The sequence below is a fragment of the Geotrypetes seraphini genome, chromosome 11, assembly GCF_902459505.1.
Source record: "Geotrypetes seraphini chromosome 11, aGeoSer1.1, whole genome shotgun sequence".
NCBI lineage: Eukaryota > Metazoa > Chordata > Amphibia > Gymnophiona > Dermophiidae > Geotrypetes > Geotrypetes seraphini.
The window spans coordinates 39,876,085-39,896,979 of record NC_047094.1 but is presented as its reverse complement, the minus strand read 5'-3'; the positions used below and the strand labels follow the sequence as shown (position 1 = coordinate 39,896,979).

The 20,895-nt window shown below is 46.7% G+C and overlaps 1 protein-coding gene across 2 annotated transcripts in view; it reads right to left on the bottom strand.

Annotated features, from left to right (window-relative positions):
* The window catches only part of TMEM114 (transmembrane protein 114), a 55,944-nt gene extending 41,538 nt beyond the window's left edge, over positions 1 to 14,406 (bottom strand). The window contains exons 1-2 of one of the 2 annotated variants that reach the window (XM_033914975.1): positions 14,001 to 14,406; positions 13,682 to 13,762 (exon numbers count right to left, since the gene is read on the bottom strand). In XM_033914975.1, the coding sequence (XP_033770866.1) occupies positions 13,682 to 13,762; positions 14,001 to 14,184 (265 nt within the window). In that variant the 5' untranslated portion in view covers positions 14,185 to 14,406. The remainder of the gene's footprint in view (positions 1 to 13,681; positions 13,763 to 14,000) is intronic. The other variant, XM_033914974.1, reaches the window with a different exon arrangement.
* Between the last annotated feature and the right edge of the window lie 6,489 nt (positions 14,407 to 20,895).

Genomic DNA, 20,895 nt, shown 5'->3' with positions numbered 1-20,895 from the left:
CCAATTCCAGCAGAGGGAGCAGAGGAGTAGAATTCCAGGCTTCCCCTCCCCCTTTCCTGCCCAAGGCTTCCAACCGGAAATGTGTTCCAGCTGGGGAGGTTGGGCGGGGCTGTAAACTCCTGAACCTAAAGTCTGAACAGGTAATTAGGGAGAGGGAGGGTTGGAGAGGGAGAAACCAGTCCCATGAACAGTTCCCCCTGGCTAGCTCAGGACCAGGAGCTCTGCAGGACCCTGAATGGCCTGAAGGCATGGAGCTTGGAGAAGCCGAGGCGGTGCTGTCTCCCAGTTGCTCTGAGGATCCCCAAGCTATGGAATTGGGAGTGGAACCAGTCCTGGAAGGACAACCTATGGACATAACTGTTTCCAAAGCAGTTCCCTGCCTACCTGACTCAGAGGTACAGCTATTTCAATGAACTTTGGGATACTGAATTGTTTTGGAACTTTCTGGCGTTTTGTTTGTTTGTTTTACCAGTGTGGTGGGGGGAATTTTGCCCCACGTTTGAGGTGGGATTGAGGGCTCTTTAATGTGGCATATACCAGCACGTGGAGCACACCACCTGGCCAGCCTTACTACCGGCTGACATAGTGCAGTGTTGAGACACTGTTCCTTTTGGGACATATTTTTGTGTTCTAGGAAAAACCAAGAAGACTGTTTGTATTTTCCTGCGTAGTGCAGCCAAGTACTTTAAAGTTAGGACTCCAGAGTACAGAGTCTTTTCTTTGCCTTTCTTTTGGAGCTGTTTGGATTTATGATTTTGGCAATATGTGACTAAGAACATTATGCTGTTTTCTTTCTTGTTTGGAAAAGCTCCTTGATTTATTTGAAGGATTCGGGACCAAGGGTGTTGGCCCCTTCCTATGGTGGAATTGAATAAATCCAGTCCGGATTTTCATCTTGACTCCTCTGGTTTTTGTGTTGGTGAAAATCCTGAACCACTAAGTGTATATCCTGACATTCCTTGTGTATCCTACCTTAGGTCACAAAGGCATAATTATCGTCCCGGCATTCCTGGGCCTCTTGCCTAAGGGTGCGGACGACACCATATTGACGGGGATCCCGTAAATTCTCCTCGTTCAGGATCGTATCCAATTGGCGCTTGATTAGAGTTTCCAATAGTTTGCTCACTATTGATGTGAGGCTCACTGGTCTGTAGTTCGCAGCCTCCATCCTGCAACCTATTTTGTGGAGTGGAATGACGTTAGCCGTTTTCCAGTCCAACTGCACTCTACCTGTACTAAGGGAGAGATTGAAGAGCGCGGATAGTGGTTCCGCCAGGACGTCACTTAACTCCCTGAGCACCCTGGGGTATAGGTTGTCTGGCCCCATTGCTTTGTTAACCTTGAGTTTAGACAGCTCACAGTAGACGCTGCTTGTTGTAAACTCGAAATTACTAAACTGGTCTACTGAGCCATGCCTTGTCTGTAGCTGAGGGCCGGATCCCGGCGCCTCGCGGGTGAAGAACAAACAGAAGTATTCATTTAACAATTTAGCTTTTTCCGAGTCTGCTTCTACATAGTTCCCTTCTGGTTTCCTAAGGCGTACTATCCCGTCTGTGTTTCCATTTCTGTCACTAATATACCTGAAGAAGGATTTATCGCCCTTCTTGATGTTCTTCACTAAAGTTTCCTCCATTCGGAATTTGGCCCAAGCCCTCCTGCCCCGTCGAGCCGCGACCCCCCCCCAACAACATCGGGGCAGGAGGGAGCCCAAGCCCTCCTGCCCCGTCAAGCCGTGACCCCCCCCCCCCCAACAACATCAGGGCTGGAGGGAGTCTAAGCCCTCCTGCCCCGTCGAGTCGCTACCCCCCCCCGACAACATTGGGGCAGGAGGGAGCACAAGTCCTCCTGCCCATCGCCCAACCCAGCCCATGTGCCTAAGGCCCCGCCCACAGGATGGCCTAAGGCTACTGGGCCGATTCCGGTTGGCCCAGGCACCTCAGGCCCCACCTGTGGGCATGGTATGAAGCGCCTGGGCCAATCAGGCCCTAAGACCCGCCATTCGACGGATGGCGGGCCTGCCGGACGGATGGGCTTGGGACACGTACATCCGGCCAATGTATTTACAGGTATGGGGAGGGGGGTTGGGGGTGAGGGGTCAAAGGGTCAGCAGGCTGTCGCAGTGTCGGCGGGTGGGGGGCCGATCGGAGGTTCAGGGGGGTGATCATGGGAGAGGGGTGCGCTGAGGACATTCTGCCTGGATCTTAGTGGGGGTGGGGAGTATGGGGGTCACCTGGGCAGGAGGGCTTGGGCTCTCTCCTGCCCAGATTGTAGTCGGTGGGGTGGGGGTCACCAGGCCAGGAGGACTTGGGCTCCCTCCTGGCCCGATCATAATCGCAGAGGGGGTTGCGGCTCACTGGGGCATGAGGGCTTGACCTCCCTCCTGCCCCGATATTGAAGGGGGGGTCGCAGCTCGCCGGGGTAGGAGTGCTTGGGCTCCCTCCGGCCCCGATGTTGTCGAGGGGTCACAGCTCGATGGGTCAAGAGGGCTTGGGCTCCCTCCTGCCCGGATCGTTGTGTGTGGGGAGGTGATGCATTATGGCAGGAGAGATTGGATATCTCCCCTGCCCGATGTGATCACCCCTCTACCCGAACTGCCACAAACCATGGCAGGAGAGATTGGGCATCTCTCCTGCCGTGGGTCACGGTAGTTTGGGTACAGGGGTGATCGCATCGCAGCAGGGGAGATGAGCCATCTTTCCGGCTGCGACGGTTGTGGTGGGGGGGTGGGTAGGTTGCCGTGCCGCTGAGCTGATTGCGCCAGCCGCCATCAGCTCAGCGGGCCCTTTTTCAGCACTTATACTTGTTTTGACTTGGTCTAAGTCAAAACGTATAAGTGCCAACTAGGCAACCTGTCAAAAGTTTTGGTTATACCTGCTGGATGCCTAGGTCTAGGTCGTCCCACCTCCCACCCTTTCCCCTCCTCTAAAAACGCCTCTTTTCACTCTATGCGTTTAGAGGCAGGGGAAAGGCCTAAGCTGGTTTTGGTTATGGGTACTTGGACGATCAGGCTTTTTAATCGTCCAAGTACCCATTTAGGCCACTTTTTAGACTTTTTTATTATTGTTAAGAGCCCCTTAGTATCCGATAGGCGTTTAATCAAATTTTTTTAAAGAAACTTGCTGCTCGCAACAGCCTCAGTTCTCCTTCTGACATCACTTCCTGGTTGCGAGATTTACCGTATTTGCAGGCGTATAAGACGACTGGGCGTATAAGACGACCCCCCAACTTTTACAGTTAAAATATAGAGTTTGTTATATACTCGCCGTATAAGACTACCCCTTCTTCCGATTCGCGACCCCCCCCCCCAAGCCGGCAAAAACAGCTTTGCACCGCAGGCCCAGCCGCCCAAGACGAGTCGGAGGCCCCTACCCGCCGCATCCTGCACGTGGGCAGACTGTCGCACACCCGATAGTGAGTAGTCAGAATGGCTACCGGGTGCTGCGCACAAATACAGTTCCTAGACGTGCCTTCCCGAATTGAAAGGCCCTGCTGGTGATAATAATGTCCAATAAGCACAAAAATTGCTCAGGATGCTTCAGCTTTTTAAAGATAGCACACTTTATTTATCACAGTCACTGTGCTCAAGTCCACATTCAAAAGGAAAAGAAAAACAAAAGAAAGCTCATAAGTTCAGCTTATTTTACAGCTAAACCTGAGCAGCCCCTTCCTCAGGGTAAGTCTTTCTTATGTAGTCTTTATTATGCAATTCAAAAGTCAATTTGTTTTCACAAGCACGCTGTGTCAGCCTGAGAGTATCACAGGCTTTTCCCCTGTTAAGCCAGCAAAGCTGACGGGGGTGGGGAGTTGCTGAATCCACTTATTTAGCTTGCCAGAAAATGGCCCCTCTATCCCAACCTAGGATCTTTGTGGATTCAGACCCCACAACTCCCACTGCACAACAATCAGCAGCTAATTTGGCCTTATCACAAAAAAGGCAAACCAAAAATATTCCAAACAGAGTTCACAGTCCTTCAAAGAACAAAAAGGTTTCTTCAGGGTGAGACTTGATAAGAATTCTCACACACACACACAGTCCCAGCCAGCACAAGTCCCAGGTGTCTCAAACACAAATCAGGCTTGTCAGAGAAGAACAAACATAGCAAAAATAACTTAGCTCTCTCTCCTGCAGTCCTCTCAACTGTCACAGGCAATGTCCATTGCTTCTTCAGGTAAGCTTGCTAAAGGGAAATTACTCAGGTCCTCCATTTCTATCTCGTTCCCTTGCTGAGACATGGGAGCAGCACCAGGACATGAGTCTTCTTCCCAGGTTGGGTCCAGACTGAATCTTCCCAGCTTGGACTGCTGGTTATGACCAGGTTTGAGAAAGCCACGCCCTGCTCTAAAAGGAGAATGGGTCGGCTTTTGCTGAGCCTTGTGGTGTTGCTCAATTAGTCTCAGGAGCTGTGTGCTAGCTTGATTAGGAGCCTGCCTACCAGAGTGCTTCTTAGCAGGGACTGTTCTAGGTTCAGGGAAGTTTTTAAACTCATTCTGCTTCCCCTCCCCCCAGGGCTCCTGCTCTTGGGCAATCTCCTCAGGGCTAGAATCCTGTTCTCCACTGCTAGCACTGCTGCTGCACTGATCAGCCCTTTTAAAGATCAGGGGTTTTTGTGCTTTCACAGGCACAAACCTGACCTCAGTAGCAGGTTTGTGACATACCCCCACCTTTGGTTGATGACTGTCCTCAGGCATTAAAAGGGGGTTCAGGGATCTCCTGTATTCTAGACAACTCATCAATATCGCTTACGTGTTTTATTATTTTTCTTCCCTAGTGGTCCGGGTGGTGGCTCAGGGTCCCCAAAATCATCGGGCCACTGTAACACCGGGGTCCCATACCTAGCTTCCAAGGCTATGGTAGCATCATTTTCCACATTTTCCAACCCCTCCACCCGCTTCACCAGGGCAGTCATTACATTTGCTATTCCTTCCAATTCCTCTTCCTTCATTTGGGCTACTTGCTGTCTCATCTCGCTTATTCCCTTTTCTACTTCTTTAAAGGTTTCTATAACCTGCCCAAACTGTTGATTATGTTGTTCCAGTTGGTCTTTCTGGGTCTGTTGTTGCTTGACCCACCCTTCTGTCTTACCATGTTTGTTGGCTAACTCCTCACATAATAGCCTTACCTCCCCAACACTCTGTTTCACTCCCTTCTGTTGAGCTTGGTCTTCTGCCATTTGAACTTTCAGCTGACTTATTTGTGAGTTCATCTGAGCTAACAGCTTTCTCAATTTTTCCGACTCCTGTTGACATTGTGCCAGCATTTCCACTCCCAACTTCTCTGCAGAACTCTCGGGGGGGTCCTTTGAAGGGAGGGAATTGGCTTCTGCCTGCAACTTCAGCTCTGATTCCCATTTCCGCTGTGTTGCTCCTAATTCTCCCCTAAGGGCCAACATCTCTGCCCGCAGCGCTGCGAGGGTCTCCTCCACAGGATCCCCTTGTCCCCCCCCTAATATTTTAGGTGTTGACGGGGTTGCCTGCGACCTATCTCCTGATGACCCAAATCCTTCCTGTCCCCTTTTTGTGTCTGGAAGCCGCCCCCGTTGTTCTAACCTGGCATGCCAAATTCGTTCACACACCATTTGGGCAATGCGGTCTCCGGGGTGGACATTATATTCAGTATCCCCTTGGTTGACCAATAGGACCGCTAAATTCCCTCTAAAATCAGGGTCAATTACACCCGCAGCCACATCCACAGAGTGCTTCAGTGCTAACCCTGACCGAGGAGCTATTCTTAAATAGGACCCTGGTGGGGGTGATACTTGGATATCTGTAAATACCAAGGCCCTTCCTCTAGCTGGGATAGTTTGTGCTTGGGCAGCATAGAGATCATATCCCGCTGCCCTAGCATAAGCTTGGGTCGGTGTTAAGGCTTTAACTGAAAGAGGGGCCCAACGAATAGAGGGACGCCATCCCTTTGGCCTTGGCCCCCTAAATTGACGCCACCTCCCTGCGGGGACAGAACTTTTCTCTTTTACCTTATCTCCTAACACCCATTTTTCCCTTTTTGGTGGGTTCTTACTTCCTTCAGGACTCTTTGCCTGAGTCTGGCTTAGCCAGTCCCTACCCAGTATCAAAGGGAAAGGGGTAGAGTCCACCACAGCTATCCGAATGTGTGCTCTTTCCCCTTTATGCTCTATTGTGACGGGCCAGAGAGGATACTCTCTGGACTCTCCATGTATACATGTAATAGGGACTTTCTCCACCCTATTCCCCATGCTTTGGGTTTTTCCCAACTGGGTCCATAGTTGACACGAGGCTACCGACTGCTCCGCCCCTGTGTCAACCAGGGCAGAAACTTCACTCCCCGCTACGGAGACTAACACTTGGTAATCGTTAGGGATATTAATATTTGTCCCTTGGATCACTACTAAGTCTTTTCTTTCTCTACAAAACCGCCAGGTGTGTCCCCTTTTTCCACAATGAAAACAACGGCGACCCTCACTATGTGTGGGATAACCCTGGGTTTTATCCCTCTGGGTTTGGGGGTGAGTAGCCTTCCCTTCCCTTAACTGCTCCTTAATTCCCTCAGGGTTCTGAGCAGGGGTGGCTTTCTCAACCCAGTCGAGATCCCGATAGTCTCCCGCTACCTTTTCCAAGGAGTGACCACCTGAGGGTGCTACCCTTTCAAACTCCTCCCAGGCTCCATCAGTCGTCCCACTAGAGGTTATCCTGCCTAAGTCCAACCTAGATAAAAAATCAGCTCCTACCGCTGTCCCGGGCTCAGGTTTCTGGATTGGACTCCCGGCTGGTCTTGGAGGCGATTGTTGTAGCAGTTGATTAAATAGCTTTGTCTGCTCGCCCATAGCTGTGACCATTTCATCATGTTGTCTCTGCGAGTGTTCCTGAGACCTATACCAAAGGTCTTGATTGGCTTTGAGGACGGCCTGCAGGTCTTCACTCTGCTTCTGCCGCTCCGCAGTGAGGAATGCCATCAACTGTTGTTGATCCATCTTTGCTGAATCTGGAAGGCAAACAAACACAAGAGAAACCCAAGTGTGGCACTTCAAACAACCTGACACCCCTTCCGATGAAGGAAATGTCAGCCACTTAAGCTAGGGTTACTTTTATCCTCATCAGCCCCTTAGGTTGGGTACCCTTACCCGCAGTACTGATGAGTCTACGCCTTTGGTTGTTAGGCCTCCTTGGCCTCCAGTCGTTCTCTGCACGGCTTGGGCTCTGCACTGCAACACACCACCTCCGGTCCCCGCTGTCTGCTTTCCGGAACTGTGTCCTCCGCAGTCCTCAGCTCTCAGCAGGTCCGGTCCGGTCAGGTCCCTCTGGATCCGGTCCTTGGTTCCTCCACTGCACTGCTCCTGGCTGTTCGTCCTGCTGCACCTCCTTGCAACCACCGACAAAAAGAGTCCAAAGAACAGTAACTGGAACCAACAAGCTCAAAAAAAAACACAATCCAGAATGGGTTTTCTTTTTTTTTTTTCCCAAAAAAAAATTCCAAACAAAAACGTTTTTTCTTTTTTTTTCCAATTCTCACATGTCACCAGCAGGAGGCACTATATCCCACTTCTGACACCACTTGTCGCACACCCGATAGTGAGTAGTCAGAATGGCTACCGGGTGCTGCGCACAAATACAGTTCCTAGACGTGCCTTCCCGAATTGAAAGGCCCTGCTGGTGATAATAATGTCCAATAAGCACAAAAATTGCTCAGGATGCTTCAGCTTTTTAAAGATAGCACACTTTATTTATCACAGTCACTGTGCTCAAGTCCACATTCAAAAGGAAAAGAAAAACAAAAGAAAGCTCATAAGTTCAGCTTATTTTACAGCTAAACCTGAGCAGCCCCTTCCTCAGGGTAAGTCTTTCTTATGTAGTCTTTATTATGCAATTCAAAAGTCAATTTGTTTTCACAAGCACGCTGTGTCAGCCTGAGAGTATCACAGGCTTTTCCCCTGTTAAGCCAGCAAAGCTGACGGGGGTGGGGAGTTGCTGAATCCACTTATTTAGCTTGCCAGAAAATGGCCCCTCTATCCCAACCTAGGATCTTTGTGGATTCAGACCCCACAACTCCCACTGCACAACAATCAGCAGCTAATTTGGCCTTATCACAAAAAAGGCAAACCAAAAATATTCCAAACAGAGTTCACAGTCCTTCAAAGAACAAAAAGGTTTCTTCAGGGTGAGACTTGATAAGAATTCTCACACACACACACAGTCCCAGCCAGCACAAGTCCCAGGTGTCTCAAACACAAATCAGGCTTGTCAGAGAAGAACAAACATAGCAAAAATAACTTAGCTCTCTCTCCTGCAGTCCTCTCAACTGTCACAGGCAATGTCCATTGCTTCTTCAGGTAAGCTTGCTAAAGGGAAATTACTCAGGTCCTCCATTTCTATCTCGTTCCCTTGCTGAGACATGGGAGCAGCACCAGGACATGAGTCTTCTTCCCAGGTTGGGTCCAGACTGAATCTTCCCAGCTTGGACTGCTGGTTATGACCAGGTTTGAGAAAGCCACGCCCTGCTCTAAAAGGAGAATGGGTCGGCTTTTGCTGAGCCTTGTGGTGTTGCTCAATTAGTCTCAGGAGCTGTGTGCTAGCTTGATTAGGAGCCTGCCTACCAGAGTGCTTCTTAGCAGGGACTGTTCTAGGTTCAGGGAAGTTTTTAAACTCATTCTGCTTCCCCTCCCCCCAGGGCTCCTGCTCTTGGGCAATCTCCTCAGGGCTAGAATCCTGTTCTCCACTGCTAGCACTGCTGCTGCACTGATCAGCCCTTTTAAAGATCAGGGGTTTTTGTGCTTTCACAGGCACAAACCTGACCTCAGTAGCAGGTTTGTGACAAGACTCAGCACAAACGCTGCTGATGGCCCCAATCGACACGCTGACCTCCCCACGCACGCTGACCATCTTCTCTCTGCCTGCACTTTCCCCGCCGCCCTCTTCGGCGACTCAGCAGGGGCAGCGATCAAGACAGGCTGCAAACGTCGGGACCTTCCCTCTCTGAGTCCCGCCTATTTTGTTTCAACTTCCTGTTTCCGCATAGGCGAGACTCACAGAGGGAATGACCGCCTGTCTTGATCGCCCGAGGCTGGGAGGAACAGAAGATTTCTGCAAACACCATCGGGGCAGAAAATTTAACGGGTCCATCTCGCCGGTCCTGTGCGGACCGGCAGGAATTTTCTGCAGACCGGCACCGCGGACCGGCGGTTGAAGAACTGTGATGTAAACAGTACCCGGCGTATAAGACGACCCCCGAAACTGGGGAGGATTTTAAGGTACTGAAAAGTCATCTTATATGCCGGCAAATACGGTATTTATTTAAAAACGTAATATACCGCCTGAACTCACAGTGGTTTCCAAATAAATATACATACATAAAGCAAAAACAAAAAAAAAAACCCAATAAAATCATTCTTCAAAATAATATCAAGCAAGACGTTGGCATCTATCTTCTGGGACCAAGATGGAATTTTGTTTGTAGATTACCTGGAAAAGGGTGCAACCATCATGGCCAAGTACTATATTGCACTTCTCAACCAACTGAAGCAGTGCCTATTTTCCAAACATCGAGGCAAGCTTTCAAAAGGAATCTTGTTTCTTCAAAATAATGCCGCTCCTCACAAGGTGTAAACCTAAGCACTATTTTAATAATCTTTTTGGGTGAAGGTTCTAACCAATATAGATAATGGACCATTCAACTGAGAGAAATTATCTCACAGCATTACCACCTTTCATCCACGGGTTAATTTTTCTTTTAGTTTACTGTTCCTCAGCGGGCCACCACACTCTCAAACGTTCTCATAGAGTATGGCTTTACGCTCCCACTCCTCATTGGAACCAGTGTTGTTTTTATTTAAATATATACACTTCTTGCGTTTACTTTGTGGTTAATTAATATATACTAAAAGTACTTAGCATTTCGGTTTGACGCTATGGTGGCTGAAAGTTAGTGAGAGGGAGTGGGAACCTTGATAAAGCCCATTAATTTGCACGGGCGAAACATGTCGGTGTATTCACACACATTCCCCTGCACAGCGTCTCGCTAAAAGCTAAGTACTTTTAGTATACAGTGGTGCCGCACACAACAAATTTAATTGGTTCCAGGAGCAAGTTTGTTATGCGAAAAGTTCGTTATGTGAAACGCGTTTTCCCATAACAATACATGTTAAAAAAAATAATTTGTTCTGTAGCATAAAATATGCTAAGATGACATAAAAAAAGATAAATTTTTTGTTATTATTTTTATTTAGATACATCTAAAAACATAATTGTTTTTTAAAACAACACACATTTTTTAAATTTAAAGACAGACTAAGTAGAGTCTAATTTTACAGTGAGAGAGGGCAGAGTCTCAGCGGCAAAAACTGGGACTTAACTGTTCATTTTTTTTTTTCTAGCATCGGGGAAGCGGCGAGAGTAGCTCCGCCCCCCCCAACGCATCAGCCCCTGCGAGCCGACGGTCCGCCACTGCACAGGGAGCCAGGCGGAGAGAGGGCAGTTAAGCGCAGTGCCTGCGCGGAAGGATGCAGCTCGGGCGACTTCGTTGTGTGAAACGAAGTTCGTTGTAGGAAGCAAGACATGAAGTTCGTTGTGTGCAGCGTTCGCTGTGCGAGGCGTTCGTTATGCGAGGCACCACTGTATATTAATTAACCACAAAGTAAACGCAAGAAGTGTATATATTTAAATAAAAACAACACTGGTTCCAATGAGGAGTGGGAGCGTAAAGCCATACCCTATGAGAACGTTTGAGAGTGTGGTGGCCCGCTGAGGAACAGTAAACTAAAAGAAAAATTAACCCGTGGATGAAAGGTGGTAATGCTGTGAGATAGCTCCTCACAAGGTGGCCATTAAGCAGCAGAAATTGGCTAATCTTCACTTTGAAGTTCTGAAACACCTGATTTGGCTCCTTCAGGCTACTACCTCTTTCCTAACCTCAAGGGGAAAAAAGTTTTCAAGCATAGAGGATGCCGCATTAGCCGCAGACGAGTGGTTTCTTGGCTGAGTTGAAGAAGTTAGAACAACAAAGTCATAAGTGTGTGGAATAGAGAATGACACGGAAACAAATTTTTCCCCATCTCCGCAGGAACTCAATTTCCCTGTCCCGTCCCTGTGAGTTTTGTTGCTGTCCCTGCCCCATTCCTGTAAGCTCTGCCTTAACCGCCCAAGTCTCGAACACTTAGGATTTTAAAGGGTTTGAGGCTTGTGCAGATGAGGACGGAGCTTAGGCATTGGTGGAATGAGGCATTATGACATCACAATCTGAGCTCTAGAATGTTGCTACTTATGATTTTAAAGTGTTTGAGGCTTGTGCAGATGAGGACAGAGCTTAAGCATTAGTGGAATGAGGCATTATGACATCACAATCTGAGCTCTAGAATGTTGCTACTTATGATTTTAAAGTGTTTGAGGCTTGTGCAAATGAGGACAGGGCTTAGGCATTGGTGGAATGAGGCATTATGACATCACAATCTGAGCTCTAGAATGTTGCTACTTATGATTTTAAAGTGTTTGAGGCTTGTGCAAATGAGGACAGGGCTTAGGCATTGGTGGAATGAGGCATTATGGCATCACAATCTGAGCTCTAGAATGTTGCTACTTAGGATTTTAAAGTGTTTGAGGCTTGTGCAAATGAGGACAGGGCTTAGGCATTGGTGGAATGAGGCATTATGGCATCACAATCTGAGCTCTAGAATGTTGCTACTTAGGATTTTAAAGTGTTTGAGGCTTGTGCAGATGAGGATGGAGCTTAGGCATTGGTGGAATGAGGCATTATGACATCACAATCTGAGCTCTAGAATGTTGCTACTTATGATTTTAAAGTGTTTGAGGCTTGTGCAGATGAGGACGGAGCTTGTAGGAATGGGGCAGGCACAGGAAAAGAACTCGCGGGGACGGGACAGGAAAATGAGTTCCCGCGGGCACGTGGAAAACTTTGTCCCCATGTCATTTTCTAGTGTGGAGCTCAGTAGTGAATATGTAAGTGTAAATAAATGTTTTCAATCCCGTAGCTTGTTTTCTTTACAAAGCCAAGGACTTATCAACATCCCCAAATATGATTTGATAGAAAAAGCTAGTATTTTTTCTCATTTTCCCCTAATGCATTTCCCAAGCAAAATCATCTCTAACTCACAATTTCTGCTGTCATGTCATTCCTAAGAAAAAGGATGTCTTTAATCAGAGCAGCCATAGGGGGAAAAAACCATAGCTGCTATGTTACTGCTCATTATTGCTCAGGGTCTCCTAGCTGGACCTCTGAAAAATGGACACACAAGAATAGCATAATACTTCCCTAAAAGGAAGAGACCTCCCTTTCAAAAGCTTGCTAATGTGAATGTGTACTCTAAACAATCTTCTTTCATCACAAAATATTTCTCTCCAGACAGTATTTGTTCTTGGATTCAAAATTTAAAGGCAGCCATGAGTAAACGTGTTTGCTATTCAAATGACACATTAACAATTCCAGTTGTGTGCGTAAGTAGGGAATTTGCCAGGACAAAATACGTCCATAGATGCAGGTCACATTACTTCCAGCGACCTGTGAGGGGAGACAAAGAACCCAAATAAACAGAACAAGATTTCTTTTTTTTTTTTTCTGAATTCATAAATCAAGCTGAAGGGATAACAAAAATATTGTAAACTTAAACGAGGGCAGCGTGTTTTTATCCATTGTGAATGCTGGATATTTTTAAGTAGGATTATCAAAGCGATATGCTTTGTACTATAGAAAGTTTTAGGATGGCTAAAGTGGAATGCATGTACAGGCAGTCCCCGAGTTACAGATGCCTGACTTAAGTACGACTCATACTTAAGAAGATGGTCGTGGCTTCATTTGATTTCACTAAGCAGTATTTCCAGTGGCATGGACTCCTATGCTTCTCCTGTAGCCGATTCAGGAATGATGCATAGCCACATTAAGAACAGTGTAGAGTTGTGCATGCTGTACCTTAGAGGGACAGCTGGCCCTTTAATCAGCTGGGAGGAGAGGTAAGCAGCATCTTAAAATCTACAAGTTCTGAGTTACATACAAATGTGACTTAAGAACAGCTTTACAAATGCAACTCATTCTTAACCCGGGGACTGCCTGTATTCAGTGTTACCAGACACGTAATACAAGAGAAGAAAAACAGTTCTGTGTGTCATTTCTGAAGTTTCAGCACAGAATTATTCTGCATTCAGGACTTTACTAGTCTCTGTGCTATCCCAGTTGAAATGAAATGTGAGCTATCCTATTCATCCCTAGTATTCCAGACATTTATAGGCATATTATTTTGAGAGTGACACTCATAGGAATTCTATAAGTGTCGGAGCCGTTACCGCCATGGCCAGCCCTAAAAAACACACTATGGTTTTGTAAAAAGGGGGGGAGGGGGAGTTTGCGATGAATGCAGCAAGCATGAAGATTTTCCCTCACTCGTTCTCTGTCACACCTGACTAGGAAGTCCAGTAATTTTTCTGTTCTACCATGCAGCTTGGACCGGCTCTTTGGCCTCACACAGTGAACAGTTTGGGGGTGCAGGAAGGGAAAGACAAAAATAAATCTTTTACCCTAGCTCTTTTTTGCCAAATTGGTCATCCATAGCAAATGTTTGTTTAACAAGTAGAAATTAACCGATTATCATGTGATCTCATCAGACCAATCATGGTGCTTCAGTTCTTATAGTTATATTTACTTACTGAACAATGTTGAGTCTTTTTTATGGGGGGAAAAAACCAGAAATAAAAAGGTTCTACTCACTTAAAAGTTGTTTCTGTGAGTCAGTGAAGCTTATATTCCCATGCCAGAAGGGGTTGGTCAGGGGAAAACATTTGCTCTTAACTATGGAAAGAAAAGGAACCCACATCGATATAATTCAGTTTTAGAAGTTAAAATCATATATTATGTACAACCACATATTTAAACAATCTCCAATATATGCAGCATGCTTTCCTGAAAAAGTAACACCTAGTAAAGGATAAACAATCTGCTAATAAAATCTTTTCTTAATTGAAATTTGTTTATAGCTTAATGCAAACAAAATTTGCACTTGGTGAGATAGCATTAGGCAAATACTTACATCGGCATGTTCTCCACAGTCCTGAGTGGGAGCTCAGAGGATCTGAATAATTGCCAAATTTCTCCAGCTTGGAAGCATCAATGATGTACCAAAAATCGGTACCTATAGCCACCACTAGAAAGATGAAGCTTATGATGCCAACCAGAGCTACAAAGAGAGACAAGATGCTCAGCTTGAGTTTCATGGTGAAATTTCAGTCTGTTCCAGCACCACTTCCACACCTCTGTATCCCAAACCTAAGGCAAACGCACGCAGTCAGGGTTTTGAGTTTGCCATCTGGCACTGGATTCAATTCTGCTGTTCCCAGTCTCAGCAGCCTTGCTTATGGCTCCAAACATTCTCTCGTTTAGCTTCTGTCCTGCTGGCGGCGTCTTAGCTCTACAGCTCCAACCATCTGAGTGGCGATTTCTGCATTCCAGCCACTGCTGGTTCCTACACATGGGAGAGAGAGGGGAGCAGAGAGAACAGCAGAAAAGTGCCTCTCTCTTAAAAGCACTGTTAACAAGTTTTCCTCGCTTTGAATTTGAAAATTGTCATCTTCGTTTCTCTGGCATGCTGTTTACACTATCAGCGAGAAAAGAGCTTCCGACTGCAAAATCTGTACCTATCGCAGTAAAGGCAGAGAGCGGAGCTGGTGCTGGGAGAATACAAATTGTTTTAGGATAACAAAATATATTATTCCAAAGGTATTTAAGCTAGAAAAGGACACCGGAAAATTCAAGAAAAGGACAAAGACTATCCTTTTCTCAAACTACTTCAACTGAAATTATGAAGTTGACAGACAAGAAACTAGAACTTTCAGGGATGTGTGTAAATAGATTATAAAATAACTAGTGTTTAAGCCTGTTAGATTAAAGGGTGCTAGAATAGATGTGTAGACTTAACAGATCACAAAATTTAATGTAAACTTACCGTGTGAGCTGTCTGTCTTTTTTTTTTTTCTTTCTCTTTCTCTCCTTGGCCGCTGGCTGTCTATCTATCATTCTTTCTGTTTGTCTCTCTCTCCCTGGCCCCCTGTCTGTCTTTCTTGTTTTCTATCTCTCTCCCTGCCCGCTGTCTTTCTGTGTGCGTCTATATTTCGTTCTCGTGCGCTGCCTGCCTTTCTTTCTGTCTCTCCCCGTGTTCCCCTTCTGTCTCCCCCCTCCCCCGAGCAAAGCAAGATTGCTGCCTGCCCCCCCGCACACCCCTCCCCCCAAAGCATAGCAAGTTTGTTCCCTGGCCCCCTTTCCCTCTCCCCCCAACTTCCCTGTGCAGCAGTAGCATTTCCTTCCCATCCTTCCTTGTGCAGCAGCACCCCTTGCCTGCTCCCCCTGTCCTGCAGTAGCCCTTCTCCCTTCCTTTTACCTCCCCCCTGTCCAGCAGCACCCCTTCCCTGCTCCCCCTGTCCTGTGGTAGGCTAGCTATCAGTAGCGTTTCTCATCACACCTCCCCTCTCCTCCCGGGTCTCACACAGCCGTCGGCAGCGCAGCATTCACAACTAACTGCTCCTGCTTGCTTCGGTCCTTCGTTGCTGCCGGTTCCCACCTATTTTCTTTTTGTGCAAAAGCAGGAGCAGGACCCAGCAGCAAGGAAGGCCCGAAGCAAGCAGGAACAGCGAGTTGAAGCCTCCGTCCCTGCCCAAGACTGGAAGCGACATCGGCAATGGCAATGTACCGCAAATCAAACCGCCACAGGCTCTACCGCCGCGCATGCGCCACAAATGGAACACGGCACGGAAGCACAAATCATGGCGGCAGGGATCACGCCACTTCAACTGCGCATGCGCGGGTAAGGGTTTTATTATATTAGATTAATGGAACAAGCACTTATGAATTGATCGATAAAAGCTCCTTGGACCCAGCATTGAAATATAGCACTACCCCTGAGGAAGCCGTTTTTAACAGTGAAACAGACAGGCCGAGGTTCCTTTGGGAACAAAGCTAAGTGCTATTTATGCTATTCAGTAGAATTTTGAATGCAGTAATAATAATAATAATAATTTTATTTTTATATACCGCCAAAGCCATGATAGTTCGAGGCGGTTTACAAGAGGCACTGGACAATCAGCGAAATAGTTACAATTCAAAGTCATCGAAGTAGTTACAATACAAAGTCAAAGAAGTTACAATGCAAAGTCATCGGAAATAAGGTACAGGTTGGGACCCAGCAGAGGCAATTCTTATGTTCATTATTAATACACCATTGTCAAATCCGTATCGATTTATCTTATTGTAAATAGATTATAGCCAGTTGAAATGGCCAACCTCCTTAGCAGGTGTGTAAATGTGGTGTGTTTAGCTGCAATAGTAAACCTAGTTTATATTTGTATATACTGTACATAGGCTGATTGATTTGGTATAAACATGTGCATATAAGTAGGATGATTATGGCATAATCATGCCAATATTAATAACTGTGTTGTAACACCACCACAGAGCTCCGTGTCTTTCAGTCTAGCACAGAAGCTCTTTTGATACTCTGTATGAAATGGTTTACAACAGTTGCTTAGATGTTATCAACTAAAAAGAATGAAGGTGACTTATGTTAGTCTAGAGCAGGGGTAGGCAATTCCGGTCCTCGAGAGCCTTAGCCAGGTCAGGTTTTCAGGATATCCACAATAAATAGGCATGAGATAGATTTGCAACTCAAGGAGGCAGTGCATGCAAATCCATTTCATACATATTCATTGTGGATATCCTGAAAACCTGACCTGGCTCCGGCTCTCGAGAACCGGAATTGCCTACCCCTGGTCTAGAGCACAGGTGTCAAACTCAAGGCCCGCCTGGTCGTTTTATGCAGCCCGCAGTCCGATGCCCCCAGTTTTATCTTGTGGCCAGCTCCCTCCTCACAGCCATAATGTGCACGGAGCTGCAAGCAGCGGCTCCTCTCACGTCCCACACCTCATCCAGATGCATTCCCTCTGACATTGCAACGTCAGAGTGAAGGCTTCCAGTTCAGGTGCAGGACGCACGAGGAGCTCCGTGCACACTACAGCTGTGAGGAGGAGGGAGCCAGCCACACGGTAACACTGGGGGCATCGGACCGCAGGTCGCATAAAACGGCCAGGTTGGAGCTGGCCAGAAGGTTAGACACCCGCCGGAGGGAGGCACAGCATGGAGGAAGGGAGACAAAGGTAGGGGGAATGATTTTATTTTCAAATTAGTGTTTGAATTGTGTCAATTTTGAGCATTTTAATCTGCTCTCTATCTTTTGCACTGCTCAGGAAGAAATACATTTGTTTCTTTTTCTCTGGGGCTTGAACTGCATGCAGAATCTTGAATCTTAGGGTGTTTTTTAATATATATTATTACTTTTAGTTTTTGGTCCCTTATTTGCATAGGGGTTATCTGTGTTCTGGTAGGAATGAAGGTTGAGAAGCATACACTTCTCCCTCCGTATTCGCTGTGATAGGGGATTAACAGAACCGCAAATACAGAAAAACCGCAAATAACTTTTCATATGTTATTTGCTGTTTTCTATTTAAAAACATTGTGAATATGGTGAAACCGTGAATATCATGGTGAGAAATCTGGCCTGTTCCTGAAGGAGAGGCAAAACACAGTGAAGAAAGTGCTGGGGAATCAGTGATTTTCTCTGTAAATGCATGGAATCAGTGATTTCTCTATGCAAGCTGATGTAATTTTGGGGGGAGGAGCAAGCTAAAAACCGTGAATAATTGAAATCGCGAATGCTGAAACCGTGAATACGGAGGGAGAAGTATACAGTGTGTTTTGTGTAGTTTAATTTTGTGGTTAAGCATTATCACTATGTGTTAATAAGATTATATTGTGTGTGTGTATATATGAAAAATGAATGGAAAAAAATGGTGTTATAATTAGTATTATTATGGGGGCGGGGTCTGGCCCGCGACTTAGCCTGTGTTTTGGATTTCGGCCCCTTAATGTGATTGAGTATGACACCCCTGGTCTAGAGGAATTTCCGAGCTTCTTTAAAAGAGGTTTGCAAACCAATTCAGAGGTCCAAAGCCCACTGCTGCCCCTTGTGATCTTGGGCAAGTCACTTAACCCTCCATCCCCTCAGGTAACAAAATTAGACTGTGAGCCCTCCAGGGACAGGGAGATACCTGTACATCTGAATGTAACTGGTTTGGGCGACTGCTGAAAAAGATGTGAGCAAAATCCAACTTAATGAATAAATAAAATAAAACTTTACAAGTCAACTGAATTCGTGTAAGATCTTTTTTGAGCTCCAGAGCGATAGGACAGTTTCAAACAAAATCTGCAACAGAGTAACCTCTAAGGACAATTCTATAGCATGAAACCCATATTTAGATATCCATTCTATACAGCAGGGGTGTCCAACCTGCAGTCTGAGGGCCGCATGCGGCCCAGTGAAGTATTTTGTGCGGCCCCGGTCGAGGTCGATGCAGTGTTTTCCTCTGCTGCCCCCGGGTGTTTACCGTCTTGCCGGCTTCCTCCCAAACAGAATGCCAGGCATCATCAAGAAGGGTATTACAACCAGAACGAAAGAAGTTATCCTGCCGTTGTATCGGGCGATGGTGCGTCCGCATCTGGAGTACTGCGTCCAATATTGGTCGCCGTACCTTAAGAAGGACATGGCGTCACTCGAGAGGGTTCAGAGGAGAGCGACGCGTCTGATAAAGGGGATGGAAAACCTTTCCTACGCTGAAAGATTGGAGAAACTGGGTCTCTTTTCCCTGGAGAAGAGGAGACTTAGAGGGGATATGATAGAGACTTATAAGATCATGAAGGGCATAGAGAGAGTAGAGAGGGATAGAAAGAGAGAGAGAGAGAGAAAGGGAGAGAGAAATAGAGAGAGAGAGAGAGAAAGAAAGAGAGAGAGAGAGAGAAAGGGAGAGAGACAGAAATAGAGAGAGAGATAGAGAAAGATTGGAGAAACTGGGTCTTTTTTCCCTGGAGAAGAGGAGACTTAGAGGGGATATGATAGAGACTTACAAGATCATGAAGGGCATAGAGAGAGTAGAGAGGGATAGAAAGAGAGAGAGAGAGAGAAAGGGAGAGAGAGAGAGAGAAAGAAAGAGAGCGAGAGAGAGAAAGGGAGAGAGACAGAAATAGAGAGAGAGATAGAGAAAGATTGGAGAAACTGGGTCTCTTTTCTCTGTAGAAGAGGAGACTTAGAGGGGATATGATAGAGACTTACAAGATCATGAAGGGCATAGAGAGAGTAGAGAGGGACAGATTCTTCAAACTTTCAAAAAATAAAAGAACAAGAGGGCATTCGGAAAAATTGAAAGGGGACAGATTCAAAACGAATGCTAGGAAGTTCTTCTTTACCCAACGTGTGGTGGACACCTGGAATGCGCTTCCAGAGAGCGTAATAGGGCAGAGTATGGTACTGGGGTTCAAGAAAGGATTGGACAATTTCCTGCTGGAAAAGGGGATAGAGGGGTATAGATAGAGGATTACTGCACATGTCCTGGACCTGTTGGGCCGCCACATGAACAAACTGCTGGGCATGATGGATCTCAGGTCTGACCCAGCAGAGGCATTGCTTATGTTCTTATGCTTCTGTGTTTGCACATTTGTGCAGCCCCAGAAACATTTTTTTTCGGCCAATGCGGTCAAGGGAAACCAAAAGGTTGTACACCCCTGCTATACAGGAAAGTAGGTGCCTATGGGTTAAAGAACACTAGCATAGCAGGTCAGATACATGCATAGAAGTTAAATGTTACCACTTACACCAGCCATAGAATTGGGGGGAGGGGGGTTGGGGTTAGTAGAGTAGGAGGGGAGCAGAAGGGAGGTCTGCACTGGCACTCATCCTCCTCTCCACCCCAACCCCCCCTGCCCCTTCCTCACCCTCCACCCCCACTACCGAGCACAACCACTCGCCCCTTCCTTTCCCTTGTACCTCTTTAATGTTCACGGCGTGACCACTATCTGGATAGTGGCACTGCATACCTAATGTGACCATTTATTTTTTTCTTCAAAACGGGACATCTACTCATTTTTAGGTAATAATATTGTAGATATCTGTCTTTCTTTCTCTCTGCCCCCCCCTTTCTTTCTTTCTCTCTCCCTACCCCACCCCACCACCGTCGATTTCTTCAAACCACCAATGCCAATTTCTTCCTGCTTCCCCGATGCCAACGCAGCAACAGGCCAGGTGCGTGCAGCAACTTTACAAATGGTGGGCCCACAAGCCTTCCCCCGATTGGCTGGTCCGGAACTTCCTTTCCGACATCAGAATTGACATCGGGGGGAGGGGGAAGGCTTGTGGGCTCACCGCTTGTAAAGTCACATCCCGTTGTCCCCAAGCACTGCGCCTTTTTAAAAAAAATTATTACAGTGAGCTGCTCTCTTTCTGAAAATGGGACATTTTGGCATCCCAAAGCTATGCTTGGGGACAACGGGATAGGCTACCTATAAACAGGATGGTCCCGTTCAAAACGGGACATATGGTCACATTATGAATACCCGATTCTTACTGATTATCGACTCAATTCACCTTGAGTGATGCAAAATCATGGAGCATGATTTCTTGAAAAACCATGACCAGTTTTAACATGGTTAGGGTTGCCAGATTTTCCAATCTTAAAATCCAGACCCCTAGCCCCGCCCCCTCAGGCCCACCCAGTTCCGCTCTTCCCTGCCCTAATTCCACCCCCCAGTCTTGCCCTAGCCCCGCCCACGCTGCCTGCTCTTGTCGGCAGGGAGGAAGCTTTTCAAAACCCGGTCAAAGTGCCGGGTTTGGAAAAGCCGTCTGGACCCCTAGACATGTCCTCGAAAGGAAGACATGTCTGGGGAAATCCGGATGTCTGGTAACCCTAAACATGGTACACAAACAATCATTGGAAGATTTTACTGTGGAGTTTAGTCATCAAAAACACCACATGGAAGGATATGGATATGTTTAGGATGCAACAGGCTCGACACAATTGTGTACTGATTCACATGCTCAAATAATTCATTGA